The sequence below is a fragment of the Agelaius tricolor genome, unplaced genomic scaffold (genome assembly GCF_023055355.1).
Source record: "Agelaius tricolor isolate 1412-34295 unplaced genomic scaffold, bAgeTri1.0.p SCAF_3, whole genome shotgun sequence".
Lineage (NCBI taxonomy): Eukaryota > Metazoa > Chordata > Aves > Passeriformes > Icteridae > Agelaius > Agelaius tricolor.
This window is the reverse complement of record NW_027269263.1, coordinates 34,021,382-34,039,004: the sequence shown is the minus strand read 5'-3', so window position 1 is coordinate 34,039,004 and position 17,623 is coordinate 34,021,382. Positions and strand designations below refer to the sequence as shown.

The 17,623-nt window shown below is 36.8% G+C and overlaps 1 protein-coding gene across 1 annotated transcript in view; it reads left to right on the top strand.

Moving 5' to 3' along the window:
* The window catches only part of TRHDE (thyrotropin releasing hormone degrading enzyme), a 213,069-nt gene that overhangs the window by 97,371 nt on the left and 98,075 nt on the right, over nt 1-17,623 (top strand). The window contains exon 7 of the mRNA XM_071423413.1: nt 15,726-15,791. Within this exon, the coding sequence (XP_071279514.1) occupies nt 15,726-15,791 (66 nt within the window). The remainder of the gene's footprint in view (nt 1-15,725; nt 15,792-17,623) is intronic.

The window sequence follows — 17,623 nt, the reverse complement described above, 5'->3', positions numbered from 1 at the left end:
AACTGCCTTCCTGTCTGGTGAAAGAATAGGTATTAAATTCAATCAATTTTAAATTGCATTTCAATGATTTGAAAGTCTTCTGGCCAGTTTCTGGATTCAGCAGCTTCTGTGCAGGAGTGAGAGGGTTTTCCCTCCTCCATAACATGACTGGGCTTGCTGTTAGCACATGGCCTGAAAGCTGGTGTTTCCCACCATACCATATTGCTTATTCTCTGCTACAGGCTATGATATATAAAATTGTGTATCATGGCCATATGTGTGTGACACAGTGGCTGCTGCCTGCAGCCTTCCTGTACTGGAGCTCTCTGATGATGATTTGGTCACAAGGCCAATGACTGTGGCCTTTGTGTCTAATTATCTTTTCTTCTGCGTCATTTTCTGTCTAACATCAGACTGTAGCAAAGCAGCATAGAACTGACTTGGTGACTGAACCTGCTCATTCTGGGATGAAAAAGAGGTGTTATCCTCTCTTGTAGTCATAAGCTATTCCTAGACTGCAATAACTTCACCTTGGTCTTCTTCCATGAAAGGATAATATGCCTGTAAGGATGGGCAAATCAGAGTGTGTGTATGTGTGGGTATATGTGACCATGTAATAAGTACCTATGATGGAATATAAAACCACAAAATACTTATGACAAGATTTTAAAATGCTGCAGTTGCTCAAGAGCCCAAGTAACATTTTCAAAAATCCCTTAAGTATGTTGGAAAATATTGCTCTAGGTCAATTAAGCCAAAACAGCCAGCAGCTTTTAGTATACTGAATATTCCCATTGTTTAAATCTTTCAATCATATGCTTTCTGGTGATAGCTAGACCTTGGTAGGTTCGGAGGCTTATCTTACATGAGTATCTTCATATTTCAATCTAATTATTTTTGCTAATTTATACAGTAATAGCACTATCTTACAGTTAACTGTAGTACATGACAATTTTATGAATACTGCAATCATCGAGTAATTTTCATTTACGTTGAAATGACAAATAGGACAATAGGACGTATCTGTATACTGATAGCTATTTTATGCAGGCTAATAGGATCAGTCTGTTTTTTGTGGAGATTACAGTACAAAATTTGTCTTGTATCTATCTGTGTAAATGTTCCTTTTTCAGTAACAGTGGCCATGCCCAGTGGATACAGCAGCATCTCTCCACTTAGCTGCTCTAGTGGCCAGTTCCCCTTAGGTGACATTAGATGTGTTCATACCAGGGCATGATCCTGTAAATTTTGAGCCCAGTTACCAGACCTAGCAAACTACCTTAGGAAATGGCAGTAGCAGAATTTACTTACACACTTTCATAGGTGAGGAGATTAAAATAACCACTCTTTCACCTACGAGGTCTTTCTTTTTCCTGTCTGGTAATTTGTCTGTCTGCTATTCTCTGTAGCTGTTTATCCTTTTGGTTTAAGATACAAGCTTTATTATATAATAGGAAACATAAAAGTTAATTAACAGCATACAAGCATATTGTTTAATGGGAAGAAACTTTCCTGACTTACTTTGTAGCTGTTCTTTTCAGTACCTTCCTTGAAACACCTTACACTGTTCCTTCTGAGGATAAATTAGAGCAAATTTAACATAACTTATATCGTTTCTTTCCTAGAAAATCTTGTATGCATGCATTCATTGCTTACACTGAAAATCAGTTTTGGAAATAAGTTTATTTATTAGATACCCAGAATAGAGCCTATTCCTCTAGCTCTCTAGTGTCTACTAGTGTAAATGCTGTGGTGAATAGTATGTCGGTAAAATCCAAACTGAAAAATTACACTGAAGCTTTCACCTGATCAGGTGTGGGCTCAAATATTTTCAGGTGCCACAAAGCCCTTGACACACAATGAGTCCTGCTGGAGGACTGGTGTTTCTGGGATGGCTTTATGGTTGTCTTTGGTTGAGTGACTTTTTAAATTGCTGTAAATCATTAGGCTGTTGGGAATTTTTTTCTCTTGACTCTACTAAACTTTGGGTCAGGACCATCAGTGAGGACTTTTCTACGGTCTTAAATAAAATATTTTTAAAGAGTTTACTACTATGTGCAGCATCCATTCCCTGCATTTTAGATTTTTTTTCATTGTCTTCTAACTTTTTATTTAAATGTCCATCTTGTGCTCCCTGAGTGCTTGCATTGCCCATGTGATCTCTATTCTCTCTTCACAATTTTCTCCATGATATTGAAATGATGAAACTTTCTCTGATGTAAGTTTTGTTCAGTGAAATGACAGTCATAGAATGTTCTTGTAATTTCATTGTCTTTACTGTCATCAATATGGTATAAATCAGACACCGTTAAAGTACCCATCTCTGCTAGACACTCAGCTGTCATTCTAAAGTCATGCCTTTTTCTACACACTTCAGAAATGACCATTGAAAACGTGCTATTTAGTTGCCTCACAGTTGAATATATTTTTCATTTCTACTTTCTCATCCTTGGTGATTGCATGTATGAAGAAATCCAGGACATAAACCACATGGCATTCAGGTAATCCCACAAGCAGAGTGAAGCAGACACTACAGCTTGGCAGCACACAATGTTTTTCCACTTAAATGGTTGAGGGTAAACCTTGCCTCTTTGAAAAGCATCATGCTAGTCATTCTTCAGATAGAAGCCTGTCATCCTCCACTAGGGCCACAAATAAGTAGAGAAAAAATGAGAAGTCGTGATAGTTCATTAATAAACAGTACTGGTAGATGATTCAAGGCTCTCTAGTTGCATCAGAGAGTGCATATATCTTCCCAGTGCAGCTGGAAGTGAGATAGTGTCCTCCCACGATGACGGGAAAAGTGGTTATATCCCAAGTGCAGTAGAAAATATAGCCTGTTGAACACAAGAGTAGAACTGAGAATTGTTATATCAAAGCAAAAAGCGTGACAGCCTTTCCACACCAGAAATAACTGACAGCAGGAATCATAGCCCTGGAGAGCTGCAGCATCAGAGGAAGAGAGAGTGCAGCAAGAATACACGAGGAGCAACAATCAGCATGGAAAAACCAGCTCTAATAAAATGGAGAAACAAGGCAGCTGCATCTCAAAGGCAACAGCCAGACCCAGAGCAACCTGAGGGAGAGCCATCTCAGACAGAACTAAAGGAGTCATAGCCCTAGATGAGCAGCCACAGCCAGACAAGAGAAGGGATGAAAGGACATCTAGGGAGCCAGATATCTGAAGTCAGTTCAGTCAGCCTGCTGCATGCTTTGAAGTGTGCTGGTTGGAGATTCTGGCAGCAATCAGTGCAGGCAAGACCATTATGATGGAGTGTAGCTATAAAAGTACCCCCAAAAGAATATGCCTTGGTAAGTGACAAACAAAAATCAAAACAAGGAAGAGGATGACTGGAATAGGGAAGAATATTCATTGTTTCCTTCCATGTAAGCTAAATTAACCTCAGCAGTGAGACCAGTTACTGACCCTGACTTTATAATGCAAACAATTAATTATTTCCTAAACCCTTGTATGTATAACTTCCTTTTCCTTTTTAACTCTATTCCACATCATTAAAATTTCCTTTTTCTTCTTTCAGTGTCAGGTGATGGAAGGAGGATTTATTTCAAATAGTAATAAAGAGAAACCATGCTTCCTGCTTCCCCTCAAAAGCAACATTCTGCATTAGGAGATCTGTTCAACTAAAACTTTACACAAAGAAAAATGCACAGCTTCCCTGCATTCTGGCAAAGGAGAATTTAAGAAATTGAAAACAGTGGCTCGCTCACCCTTTTGGGTGTAATTCTCTTTGAAAATTTACAATGTAGCGTGTTCTGCAAGAATGTGGAAGAACAGGAGGGCTAATGCAGTCACTGGAAAGGCTCTCTAAAAACTTCATTTTTTCACTTCTGTTCCTCAGGCACTAGGAAGCACAATCACACTGAAATAACAAAATAAAACCAAAACAAAACCCCCAAACCACTACCCCATATTCTGTTCAGGAATAGTAGTTTATAAGAAAGCCAGTTCATGAGTGCAATGAAATTGTGATGATGTGCATCTCTGAAGTGACAAAAGAGTGGGAGTAGGTCATTAACAATTAAAGAAATGCTAGATAAATCCCTAAAAATTGTACAATAGGTTTTATTTTTAATTTTTCTTTAGTTGAATTGATAGCATAAGGTGGTATCAGACTAGTTGAAAGTCTTACAATACAATAGAGATGGCTTTGGAACCCCTTCACTTGACATGGTAAAGGAAGAGCTTTTTGTTTTCCCTGTTTTAGCTGTACTGTTGTCTGTGGGTGCCATTAAGTCCAGAGGGTGCACATTTGTGTGATGCTGATTTTTCTTCCATGACTTGTGAGTGCAACAGGTCAGTGCTCAGATTGCAGAAGGTGCTTTCAGGAGCCATTCGTTCCTAATGCATTGTAACAGAGGAGGTATCTTGTAATGAAAATAATGTCTTTCTGTTCAGATAAAAAGGCTGTAGGTTGTTACTGCTTCCTGTATGAAAGTCATTGAAATGCAGTCAGTGATACCAACAGGTTCAAGTTCAGAGCAGCTCCAAGAGTGCTTGTCCTGAAGTATGGAGGCTGTCCCAGTTTAGCTGGTGGCTGCCAATGCTTAAAGCTAGACAGGTGCTTCAAGATACTTAAAATACTTATTTTAACTCATCTTCCTACCATCCTGACTCAAGCAGGAGCAAATGGTCTTTAACCCTTTACACTGGTTGGTGTATTCTAGTTATTATTTTCTGAAGAAGAAACATGGAAACTACAGTGTGTGGTATAAGCAGCTACACATGGACAATGCTTCAGGAGTGTTATGTATTCCACATGCCAGGGACAATTGCATATGGGTTTGACTGGAAATAATAAAGATGGAGCACAAATGTTAATAAAAGCATTTTATTTTAAAGAAGAGCTTATTAGACTAGACCACTCCATGAAGGCAGAGTTGTCGGGAGGACACAACCTGTTGTGGTCCAAGCCTTCTTTCTGTTTCCCATGGAAAGGCTGTGGCAAATGGCAGCTCCTAAGGGCTGGAGAAGATGATCAAAGCAGAAATGGCAACAGTAGGTCTATACACCATGTCCTACCATCCTTCCTTCGCCAAAAGCCATTAAAAGGAACAAAATAGTGCATCTGTGTCTCAGATATTTTCATGACTTAAAATAGTGTTCATAAAGACAGGTATACATGGAGGTAGTTGCACTTGCACTTGACATGCACTTGCCTTTTCTGCCTTTCTGTTTCTGCTTTGTAATGATCATTTTCAGCAAAGGGCAAAGCAGAAAGTTACACGTATTTCCTTTTTTTTGCCCTGAAGGAGTCAAAAAAAAATGCCCGTGTACAGACAAGGGCTGATGTTGCTGATACACATCCTGGTTTAGATCAATAAACAGAAGAGCAAGGTACAAGTGTTAAAGTAACTTGGAAGAAAAGGTAAGAATTAGAAATAGAAAATAAATTTGAGTTAGTGAAATAGAACAAAAGGAACAAAAAACTTGCCATAAGAATATGGTCAATATTTTGATCAAAATATGATCCTGTAAGATTTCTATTCAAAAGGGGACTCTTTAGAAAAACCTCTGGAACACTTTTGTTGTTGTTGCTGTTCTTTTTAAAGATATGTTTAAGATATGTTTAAAGATATGATAAAGATATGTTGATCTTGACTGGATAACTTATGGAGCTTAAAGGAGGTATTAAAGAAGAGAAATTAGAATGGCAAGTTTAGTTATAGATAGTTGCAAATCAGTCTTAGGCAAATTGATTGAAATTCTTATGTGGTATTTAGTGAACTAAAAAAGAATAGTAATTTTTCTTGAAGATTTTTATATAAAGGCAGTTAATAAAAAAGTGTAATGTTCCTTTGTCCTTGTCACTGGTGTCAGAACATGTAAGAGGGATTTTGGTGCTGAGGCCAAGTAAAACTCCTGTTGTAAGTTGAGTCACGATAGCATTTTCTCTGGGCAATGGATACTATTTTATTATTCAAGGAAAATGATGTGACAATATCCAGCTGAAGAATATGATTAGTTATGGTCATATTCCCCTGAATTTTCTTCTTTGTGTCATGTTCCTTAAATTTGTGATCGAATTTATGACTAAGACAAGTATTTTGCCAAAGCCATCTTAGTGTCTGACCATTTTGGTATTATCCAGCCCTAGAAGAGCTGTGTTTGTCAGAATAGAAAATGATTATGATTTCCAAGTGAAAAGCTCTCCTTGAATATAATGTTGCTTTTTCAGTGATATTTTGGCATCAGATAAATAGCCTTTCATTCTGTAAAATTCATTCTGTAAGGTGCTTTTATGCATCTTTGAGGATTTTAAAAAAACATTAGAGTTTTTCAGGTATACTTGCTGATTTGAAAAATAGTGGTTTACCCATGCTATTAATAAAGTTTTAAAAACCATGTAAGTTTATTTTTTTTTATTAAAACATGTCCTGTTTTTATTGCTGAATATAAACAGCATGTTAATTTGTGAGTGTGCACTGCCTGATAAGCAAATATCAATTGGAAATTCTGTTGCTTTAAAAAGTAAAGATTAATTAAATAACTGATTTTTTTTTCTAGTCTGTATCATTAAAATCAAGTAGGGATGGTTTTGTTTGGTCTCTTATAGTCTCTTAATGTTTAACAAGTGTTGCCAAGTGCAGGGAAACCAGTGAGAGCCACAATCAGCCAGGTACATAGCTGTTCAACTTTATGTGTGTAGGAATTTATTTGGATTTTATTTGGGTTGCTTGTGTGCTTAAGGTACTTCAGTGCATCACTGAATGATTGCCTGGGTGAAGACCCTCAGGATAGTCTCATACTATGACATTTGGTACCAGTATGCTGCATGATCTTCATATACCTATCTCCTTCTGTATTTCTTCCCTTGGCTTTTATGTGGGTTATCTAGAGACAAAGCCTCTAGGAATTAAGTTAAACATTTTACATTTCTGTCACAGGGAGGAAATCATAAGCACATGTTTACTCATTTAAACAAGTATGTTCTGTTACCCTAATGAAATAAGGAAGCATTTGCATGTATCAAATTCACTTGCATTAAGCTTCATTTTTTCTTGTAATATTTGGAGGTGCCATTGGAGAATACAGAAGATAGCTATGCTGTTGTATTACAGTGCTCAGTTTCTGAAAATGAAAGAGGAATTTAGTGTTGGTGACTCATGATACAATCTAATTAATTCCCTGAAAAGAATTTCTCAGTGGGTACTTATGCAGTTCTCAGAGATGAGATAGTTTTGATAGAGACAGCTGAAGAATTCCAGAGAAGCCTTTGCAATTATCTCTGCTGTTACAGCTTGATAGAAGTGCTTTAACAGAGATCTCTCTGGAGCCTGCAACAGGATCATGTTGTAACTGATGCCATGAATAGGACACTCTTGTTCCATAATTGTCAGAGTAAGGCCACATAAGATAAAAGACTGTTCAGGTGATAAAGGTAGGAAAGTAAAATACATTTCAGAATAACCTTCTGAGTGGGAGCTGAGGAATGACTGCACTTCTTTCCTTTGTGGGAAAATTAAAAAAAAAAAGGAAAAAAATAAAAAGGAGAGCATACAGTGAATGTGTTTGCTTAAGGAAATGCAGCTGAAATGCAATACTTGTGTTTGAAAGTGGACCCAGAGTTCAATTCATACAGGAGAATTCAGTAAATTCAGTGCACTGCATGTAGTGTAACACGTCACACTACTTACATCAGTTAACCAAATTTTTAAATAATTCATTTACATACGTATACCTCTGTCTACCTCTCTGCTCTTCTTTGAGCAAATTCCACAGGTGTGACTTAGTCAAAACATACTTCTTTTATGTTAGATATCTCCAAGATGCAGCATATTTACTTTTGGGTTTTAAAAAAAAAAAAAAAGTAAGTATTTTTTTAAATGTCACATTTTTGCTATGTGTTTGATGTATATTATTCTTTTGCGTTAATTCATGCTGTGTTTTTTCTCAATAAGCTAAATTTCATGGGGTATCCAGCTGTGGTTGCTTAGTACCAACAAAGAATGATTGTTTTGAAAAACGTGACTTGGATATTACTTGTTGGCTAGTGTTCATATTGCAAAATTAAAGTGCAAATATGCATTCTTTGTATAAGTGCTTGGTAACGTGCTCTTCTAATATTTTAAATGAACTTAGACTCACAGAATTGCCCCAGATTTTGAGAACTAAAGGATAATGTATGAATTTAAGAAATTTAAGCTGAAATGAAATGATACTCCCTCACTTAAAAGCTGATTTGATTGTGGATATCCTTAGGCTTCTATTTGACAGAGAACTGTAAAAATATGTTCAACATTTAAAAGAAAAAACCACAACCTGTATGCTGCTTCTATTACATTCACAGTTCTAAAAGAAAGTTCTTCTTTGTGTGTTTCATGAAGAGAAGATATGTTTCAATCTGTAAACACATTAGCCAAAATTTGGAAGTTTTTCTGTTTTATGAGGTGATTCTGGTGAGCTAGTGTAGGCCTGACTGACTGTATGCAACAGGTTTATAAGCTGTTTATAAGCTCTGGCTTATTTAGTGAGACCATATCATGGTCAAAGTGTAAAATGGGGACTGAGATTTTTAAGGATCTACCAGGGGAGTGCAATGAATTTTTCGTGCTGGATGTTTCTGCTGAAGAGCAGGTAATTCCCATGCTCAGTTTATTCTTTGTAACAGGTTGCAGAAACCACCAATTTGAGGTAGGTGTGTGGGAAACACTAGCCAAAAGAACTGTTAGTTGTTAGAAAGTCTGCAGATCTGAGTGGCATCCACTTGCACCTTGTGAGGGTAACCAGATAGGGAGCTGCAGAGCTGGCAGTGGGATGTAGACCATCCTAACAAATAGTTGCCGCGCCAGAGGATTGCTTGGGAGCTATAGGCTGGTGAGTTTGTCTTCCTTCTCCAGTGAAATGGGGACTCCATAGGGTATAAAGGGTAAGATAAGTGAGCACATGGATTAATATGTTGATCTTGACTAGTCATCACTGCTGCAAAGGGGAATTTGTTCTTACTATCCAGCTGGAGTTCTTGAGGGGAGAGTGAGAAGAAAATGGATTTTAAAAAAGTTTTTGACAAGGCACGCCACCTATAGCTCAGGGTAAATCATTTAAGGAGAGAACTATTTAAAGTGTGTGTACTGTGGCTGATTAATTAAAAACCACCAATACTAGTATACATCAGGTATATAGTACTAGCCGTGAAATTTTGTAATTGATTCTCATCTTAAATCAGAAGGTCTTTATGAAAGAATGATGCCTTTGTGTGTGCCTGTGTGTGGTCTGAGTCTTGTTTTAATCAGTGAAAAGGAAGCTGATTATAAGAACTTACTATTGATAACAATAGCTCTAACAGTATGAATAAAATTTAGTGTAATTGAGGCAGAGGATAGAGTAATTCTCTATAGTTATAGAGTATTAGTTATAGTTATTTATAGCTATTTCTCTTAGCTAGAGAGAAGGTAACCTTAATCCTGAATTGCAGGTTTATCAGCACACAGAAAAATAACTAGGTCTTTTGTTTGTGTCCCACTGAATTTGAAAAACAGGTGGTGTTATTACATATTAATCTAGACTGATTTTGAATTGACTACTGCACAATAGAAGAAAGTTAATAAATCACCTGTATTTAGTTTTTGGTTTTGTTTATTTAATGAGAAGAGGAAGCAAAATGGATGGGTAGAGATTTTATGGAAAATTGATGTATTAAATTTCTGGTTTAGAACCTCAGTTATGTAGTTTTTTCTGGTAGTTCAGTATTCTCCTCAGCATCTCACTCCCTGCTTGCACCTTGGATACCATGGGGATGTTTTTCTAACAGGATCATTCCTGATTTTAGTTTTTGTGTCACAAAAGTATTTTTATGAACTAAATCAAACAGTTTTAATTCCTCAAGAAGGGTGGCGAAGTGGACATTCAGAAGAGATAAATTGAGGTGCATGTAATTACTATGATTGATACTTGGTGTTACATGAGATAATTGATAGGGAAGCCTGCACGATGCTGTATTGGCCCTCGCAAACTCCAGGAGGTGTTTTCCCACTGTTAACTTTTTCATGATTTTTAATGTTTTGTGATTTACAGGGTAAAATATCTTCAGAGAGATTGATGTCATCTCACTTGAGATGGTCACCATGTAGACACTTGCAACTGAGTAGCCCCCCATCTCCCTGTATCATCAGTGAAGATTAACAGGCATCTTCAGGGTGAAATTCATCTGTCCTATTTTAGATGTATGTCTTTGGATGAATCAGGATGAACTGAAGTTCTTGCTTCTCTCTCCTTTGCCTTTAAAGGAGGTCTAGGCAGCTGCCTCAGCTGTGTACAACTGAGTAAGCATCACTTAGCTACAATGCAGGTATTTGCACTCAGTTAGATGAATCTCAATCTTATTGTTAAAACAAAAACAATGAAGCATACAAAAGCACAACTAAAAAGAAATAGAAGTTGATATTGAAGGAAAAAAATGAAAAATTTTGTGGAAAGAAGGATGGAAGAGCTGTGTGTTTTCCAGGTCATCCTACTATGATCTCTTTTCCTTTTCTAATGCATTTTCAGAACAATCAATTATTTTGCCCTTACAAAGTAAATCAGCTGTAGTTCACGGTTTCTGGTTTGTGTTGCTGACATTTTTCTCACATGAGAACTTTTTAGAATAATGACATAATTTTTGGTTCTTCAAAGAATAATGCTGAAGGAGTTTCTAGCTTATTTGTATCTCTTCACATTTGGCCTCTTGTCCCTGCCTCTTGCCTTCTACATAACCCTATGTGCTGGTTTGCTGATTTTTTTATTGTTCCCTTCCCTGCAACTGCTTCACCAGTTCTTTATTTCAAGTGCTTTTCTTTGCTTTCTGTTCAGTATAGAGCATCTACCTTCAGCTAGCAGGCACTCTGCCCTCTCTCCAGGGCTTTCTGTTGAATACCTACCCTTGCTAGTCTTCTTAAGTAAAAGTATGGTGTGTAGAATAAAGTGAGAGATTATATTTGTTATTTTACTGTATATATGAAAGGATCACACTGGTTTTGTACCTCCACAATTCAGGAGTTCCCCCAGAACAGGGAATCAATCTCTGTATGGTCTTTTTGGACAGTGCAGTTGAATGAATCTCACTGCACTTTAGACATCTGCGGCACAGATGTGTACATATGAGCTAGTCACTCAAGCCTGCTTTTGGAGTGAATTACAAGAGGTGAGTGCTTTTAGAGAACAATTCCCTCCCATCTAAGGTTTACCTTAAGATTAGATAAAATGCATCCAGAGGTGACTTGTGAAGCCCAACAACTGTAAGGGAAGTCTAAACAGCTAAAGTGATTATAGTTGCAGGTGCTACAAATACCTGCATTGAATCAAGTATATCACTTCCTGTGTGGCTCTGTCGCAGTACTGTATTGTAGTAGTAGTAGTCATGTTTTTGTGGGTTCCTACATAAGACTTAGTTTGTTTCCTGTTAGATAAAATTCCATTCAGTACTATCTTTTGTATTAAAAAAAATTTACAAGATGCAAGTTGCAAGTGAAACAATTAATTAAGGAATTTCAAGTATAATAAAATTAAGATATTCAATAAGTTGTAGAATTAAATTGACTTACAGTAATTGTGATCTGTAACGACATAAGAGGATCAAGATGTAGAAGTGGGTCTTTAAAAATTAGTTAAAACTAATCTGGGATCAAGGATAAAATCACATTATTTTATGATGGCATGGAGAGAATTAGGCTACATGGAGACAGTTGGACTGAATAGCTTAGCTCAGCTCTGCGTTTTGTAGATTTCAAAGACGTGTTCAGTTTGCATACAAGAAATTCTTCTAAGTTTGGTTATAGCTTGTCTTTGCCATGTTGTGAGTATACAAGTTTCTTCAGGAGAAGAAAGTACATAAACTTTCATCCCTTCAGGCAGTGTTGGCTAACTGTCCATGAGTGAGCCTTTTCCCAAGAGCACTTTGCAAAAAAGAGCTGTATGTGCCTAATTTCCATGAAGTAGCCAACATATTCTACTTTCCTTTCCTATAGCAGTGGAATATCAATGCTGAGGCTGAGAAAGCTTCAGCTGTATCATAGGTTATACAAGGATCACCCAAATCCTCATATAACAAGTATAGGTTATATGAGGATCTGGGTGATCTTTGGCAAGTGATTTCACTAGGGTGTGCCACAGTTTCCTTTTAATTTGCAGAATATTGGCATTAATCTTAGTGAGATCTGCTAATGAGCAGTGCTTCTCCAGACCCAGGTAGTGCCATTAATCATTGGATGAATAACTAGTGTATTTGTCCGGGTAGACAAATTAAGATAGGGTACAATGGCTTAAGGCAAATCAGATTTTACACTGACAGGAACTAGGTATGTTTTTTGAATAGGAAAGAATTGCTTTCCACTAGACCTCTTAAACTAATGTGCTTTACCTCTTGACAAGGTACTGAGTCATCCACTGCCTGGAGGAAAGCACTTAAATCATCAATAAACAGTCATTCTGCCCAGCAGGAGAGGCAAGTTTGCTTCTCAAGACATCCTGTGTTGTTTGTTCCTCTATTGGACAAAGGTTGGCGAAACAGAAGTGGCTCTGAGAGTCAAGTGGGGAGCAGGCTCCTTGCATGTCAGGGTGTTCAGAGATTGATGCTGGTACGTTCCAAAGGGCATCTACTGCACCAGGACAGATTTGTTGGGATTTTTCTGCAGGTTTGGGTCTAGGTCAAGAAGCTTTTGGAAGGTATGGCACTCCATCAATGTATTCTGTTTTTCCTATAACTGAACTTACTGCACATACCTTCTGCACCTCCCACGACCCTCTGTTTAGGGTCATCTTCCAAGCTTCCCCTTTCAGTAAGCCACTCTTCTTTATGCCAGTTACTCTCTATACCTCTTGCTTTTTATCCTTCTGCCTGCAAACCTGTTTTGCTTCCTCCCTAGTTAGAGTGCCAGTTTTTGCTGCCTTATCCTGCTCTGCTTTCCAGAGCTGTGAATGTCTGGAGAGCTTCTGTGCTTCTTATGAATGTATTATGGTTCTCTGTTCTGCCTACTCTCAAAAGTTCAGGAAAGGTGAAATGAATGGTTTCCTCCCATTTCTTTTCCCTCCACACCAAGGGCTTCATTTGCTCTTGTTTCTTCTCCCATCTCTCGAAGACACTTTTCCCCCTCTTAAGGTTCTCTTGCTTTTTTGAATCCATTCTCTTCCTGAAACAAGTCAAGAAAGCATTTGCTTTCCCTGAGTGGGGAAGATGGCAGAATTGTGACAAGCCTATTGTTCTGCAAACTCTAAGTAGGGATTCTGAGTTTCCTGAAGGTAATTAATTGGTAGACAGTACTTCTAAAGTAGCTGTGAAAAGAGATCTATCTTGAGAGAATAGTCCTGTCTTTGTGCCTTGACTCTCCATTCAGTTTTTGCTTGCTGTTTTATTTTGTCTGCTGTATAATATGACCAGCTATCCAACATGTGTCTAAATGTTACCTGTGAGGGGAATTCTCTAATTTCTTTACATGTACATTATAGTTCTTGGTCTCTGGATAGAAAAAAAGACTCTATTAGCTTGCTTACTTTTTACAGAAGTCAGTAGAGTCAAGGTGCTTATATATGTCTTTCGTTACTATGTGAAGTTTAACTGTGAGGAAGAAACCAGGGCATCCTGGAATACTAAATAGTGAGTAGGAAAAAAGATGTGTGATGAATGGAAAAATGTCATTTTGTCTGATATGTTTTATGGGTTTTTTGTTTCTGCTACAGATGTTTTGGATTGCCCTGACCAAGTTACTTACAGAATAAGTAGGATTTACCTATTTATGAGATTAAAACAAAAATCTTCTATTTATCTGCTTAAACAGATTTATCTACTGTTTATCTACTTAAATGTCTCTGAGAACTTCACTCAATCTGTTTCTCTCGTAATATAAGGGCAATAATGTTTCCTGACCTATGGTATTGTCTGCACAGGTAATAATCTGTTTTGAAAGGTGTTACTTCCTATTCTGCAATGTGTTCCAGACATGATTTGTCTTCCAGTAACATTATATACCACCATAACAACATACCCTAGTGCTAATAATGCAAAAATTGTGCTTTGGTTTATTCACTATTCAATTCCTAAAAGCAGCTCAGTTACTCTGCAACCTATATAGTGTTTGGTTTTGCTGCCTGTATGAAGGACTTGTGTTTTCTTACAACTTAGTAATAATTTACAAATATTTTTGATTTATGTCATTATTTCAAGCGTTGCTTATTACAGATCCATTCAGTGCTTAAAAATAGTCACTGTATAAAAAAATAAGTGGAACACGTGTAAAATGATCTAAAAATTGGACAAAAGTTAAATTTCCAAACTATCCTGAACTTTAATTTAGCAGGAAAAGACATAGAGCCTTGTTTTGAAAGCTGAAGCTAGATAAATTCAAGTAAATGAAACTAGATATCTTCCAATTAGTAAAAAGGTGTGTAGTTTCACTGTGAGAGTAAACATTAGTTGTGACACATTAGATAGTACTCTGAAACATTATTCTGATCTTGAATTTTCTAAAATGGAAAGAGAAACCATAGGGTTTTTTGCCTAAATTACTAAATTAATGCAGAACAAATGTTATATAAGTCATTTTGGCTTTAGAATCTGTAAATTTTTGAATCTGTGTAATGTTCCCTCTTTCTTTATTATTGTCTGATTGAGTGTTAACCTAATTTATGGTCCTTCGTCTCTAGATGAGGTGGTTGAGTTCTAGCATCATGTTTTCTTCAAGCCTTTAATTAATGGATTTGCAATCACAAGTATCCTCCCTCTTGTATGGTGATCAGTACTAAGTAAAACATTTAAATATAGGGATTGGAAGACTGTCTTGAAATTATATTGTAAAGTGGGATATTATAGCTAAATGGTCACATCAGATATTATAGCCAAATGGTCACATCTGCAAAGTTATTTCTGCTTGAAATAGAGCACTTGGGCAAAGGGAAAATACACAGCAACTGTGTTTCTGAGAGTGTGAGAAGATGCTTAAAAGGATGCTTAAAAAAAGCTGCTCTTGCAAATATCTGTCTGCTTCTTGCAGTAAGTACTGGGATTTAGAATCACTTGTCTTTTAGATCTCTATGCTTTGCCTGAAGAGGAAGAGGCTAAGAACTGCTATAAGTAGAGAAAGAGTGCTATACAAGTACTTACCTCTTTGCACGATCGTCTGGAAAATAACCTGACTATTAATAGGTCAAATATATATATCCACATCTTATAAAATTCTAATGGAAATTATTTGCTTTTAGTCCCCAGATCTTGAAGGTGTTACAAAGGGAAGTAGCATCACTGAATCCTAATGTACAATAGTGTAATGGAGATAAAAGTATTGTGAATAATCACTGAGGTAGAATTTGCAGTTGACACTATTTCTTTGCTCTCAATTAAAACTGGGCCTTTCTGTTGAGTGCATAGAAGGGTTGGGGTCAGTCACCTCAGTCACCTGTGGAACTGACACATGCATGCTCCAGCAGTAGGGAGAGTCTGTTGTTTGACCTGCGCCTTATTCAACATATGGGGCAGGATATTAGCACTTATTATCACTTATTAACGCTTATTATGACTTTGCCTCCTCACTTTTCCTAGTAAGCATTTGCATTATCTGCTCTCTGTCTCTCTGTCTCTCTGTCTCTGTCTCTCTCTCTCTCTCTCTCTCTCTCTTTCATTCTAGCAGAAATAAAGATTGTATAAGTTATAGGTTTCAGGCATATTAGTGTTGGGTGGAAATGCCTGCTTCTGAGTGTATTTATTGTGTTATATTGGAATTCAAAACCGGTAACTTTGTTTCTCTATTATTTCCCATAGGGTGCAGCTCTGATTCGAATGTTGGCTAGCTTTATGGGTCACTCAGTGTTTCAAATGGGCTTACAAGTAAGTAAAGGCATTTCCATCTTTGTGTAGATGTGTATTTCTAGCAGTTTCTCTTGCTCCCTCTTTTTTCTTTTGAAGCTATATTTGCATCAATTTCTGGAAATGTTTCTTTACCTTAGGACCATCTGAAGTACCACCATGTCCCTGAAACTGAATTTGATTGAAGATGCAGTTTCACCTATATTTCTTGATGTATGAAGTGATTGTACTTCAACTGGCATACAGTTTTGTGTAGAGTGCCACATAAAAGCCACTTTATCCATATGACAAATATGTGAAGGACTAGCTGAGGAAGTAACTACTTCTCTTCACCTGCGTTTCACTGCTGGTCTAACAAATAATAACAATATAAGCCAGCTGGAAAATAAACAGCCCTAAAATGAATAATGCTTTTCAGATAAATATTTTGCCATGCTTTCCTCCATAGCAAAATCCTTGAGCTTTATTTTTACCTTCAATAAGCATGGAGTGCTCTCTGCCTTAACGATGTTTTGAAAACTCACTCTGTCTTTTAAAAGAAATTTGAAGAGGTAACATTTCTATGGAAAGAGAAAGAAATTCAACATGCTGATTACCAAGGATGAACTCCTTTCAGCAATAATTCAGGACAAAGGAGTGTTTTGTAAACTATTTAAAAACAAACAAGCCAAAGCATAAAAAACAATGCAATTCCCTCTATTCCATTGAAATCTGCTTGAGTAAATCATGTTACAGGCAGCTGTGATTGATGAATTATGTATGATACAGCCTGCTACTTAGAAGTGTCCTTTAAAGTAAATTGATGTTCACCTGAAATACAATTATGCTAAGTTGGAAGGAGTAATCAATCTTATCTGTTCTTAGTAAGCTTTTCATTTTGAAATTTAAATAAACTACGTCTAGGATCAGGTCATTTTTTAACAGAATAATTCTACCTCTAACCAAAATAAATTGGAAGATAAAATATAAACCAAAAATTAAATGAATGCATTGGTCATGTCAGAGAGGTATTTTCCATGCAAAGGCAATGAAAGGAAACTTGCTGAGGAAATGCAGCTTTTTGGAGAATTTACAGTACAATCAGGGTTTGTAGCATAACTTACTCATGGGACCAGCTTGATCATTTGCTTAGTTGTAACACCAAGTCAGATCAATTAGATAAATTTCTCATCCAGATGAGAATTCTTTAAATCAGAAGTTTCCTTCATAAAATCTTGTGTATATCAAGGGTAAAACCATCATGTCATTTAAAACAGTAAGACTTCTGTCCTTAGTCTAGCAAACTCCATATTCTAGCCAGAAACTTCTGTTTGGACAGATCCATTCATAGAGGATTTCAGTAGCACTTTTTCCCAGTGGAGTATGTCACTCAGGGTTTTAGAAAAGAAAAGTTTTAGTGTGTACATCTTAAACCCTGTTTTTCTGTTTTCTTCTGTGTTTGCCTGCGAAATAACAGTGTGCAAGTTGTCTTGAAATAGACTGAGAAAAAAGCTCAGATCAAAGAATAGCTATGCAGGGATTAATCATAATTACCCTAAAGTTGTAATGGAGCTTTGGTTTTTGATTTGAATGGTTTCCTATTATTTCTGCTTCTCACTGGTTTGGCTCTGGATAGAAACCATTCTGTTTGCTCATGAAAGTCTATGAAAAATCTAACTGAAAATCTGACTAGTACAAGTCTTGGCATCAGTTCACTAGGAAGATGATGATTTTAACTAAAACCAGTTTGAAATCCAGATAGAGATTTTCCATGTGTATGTTTTCAAGCTGAACAAAATAAAACATAAAGTTCGTAAGTTTTACATAAGCTACAAATTATACAGTTGGAAATATCTGTCAATCATTTAAGTTTT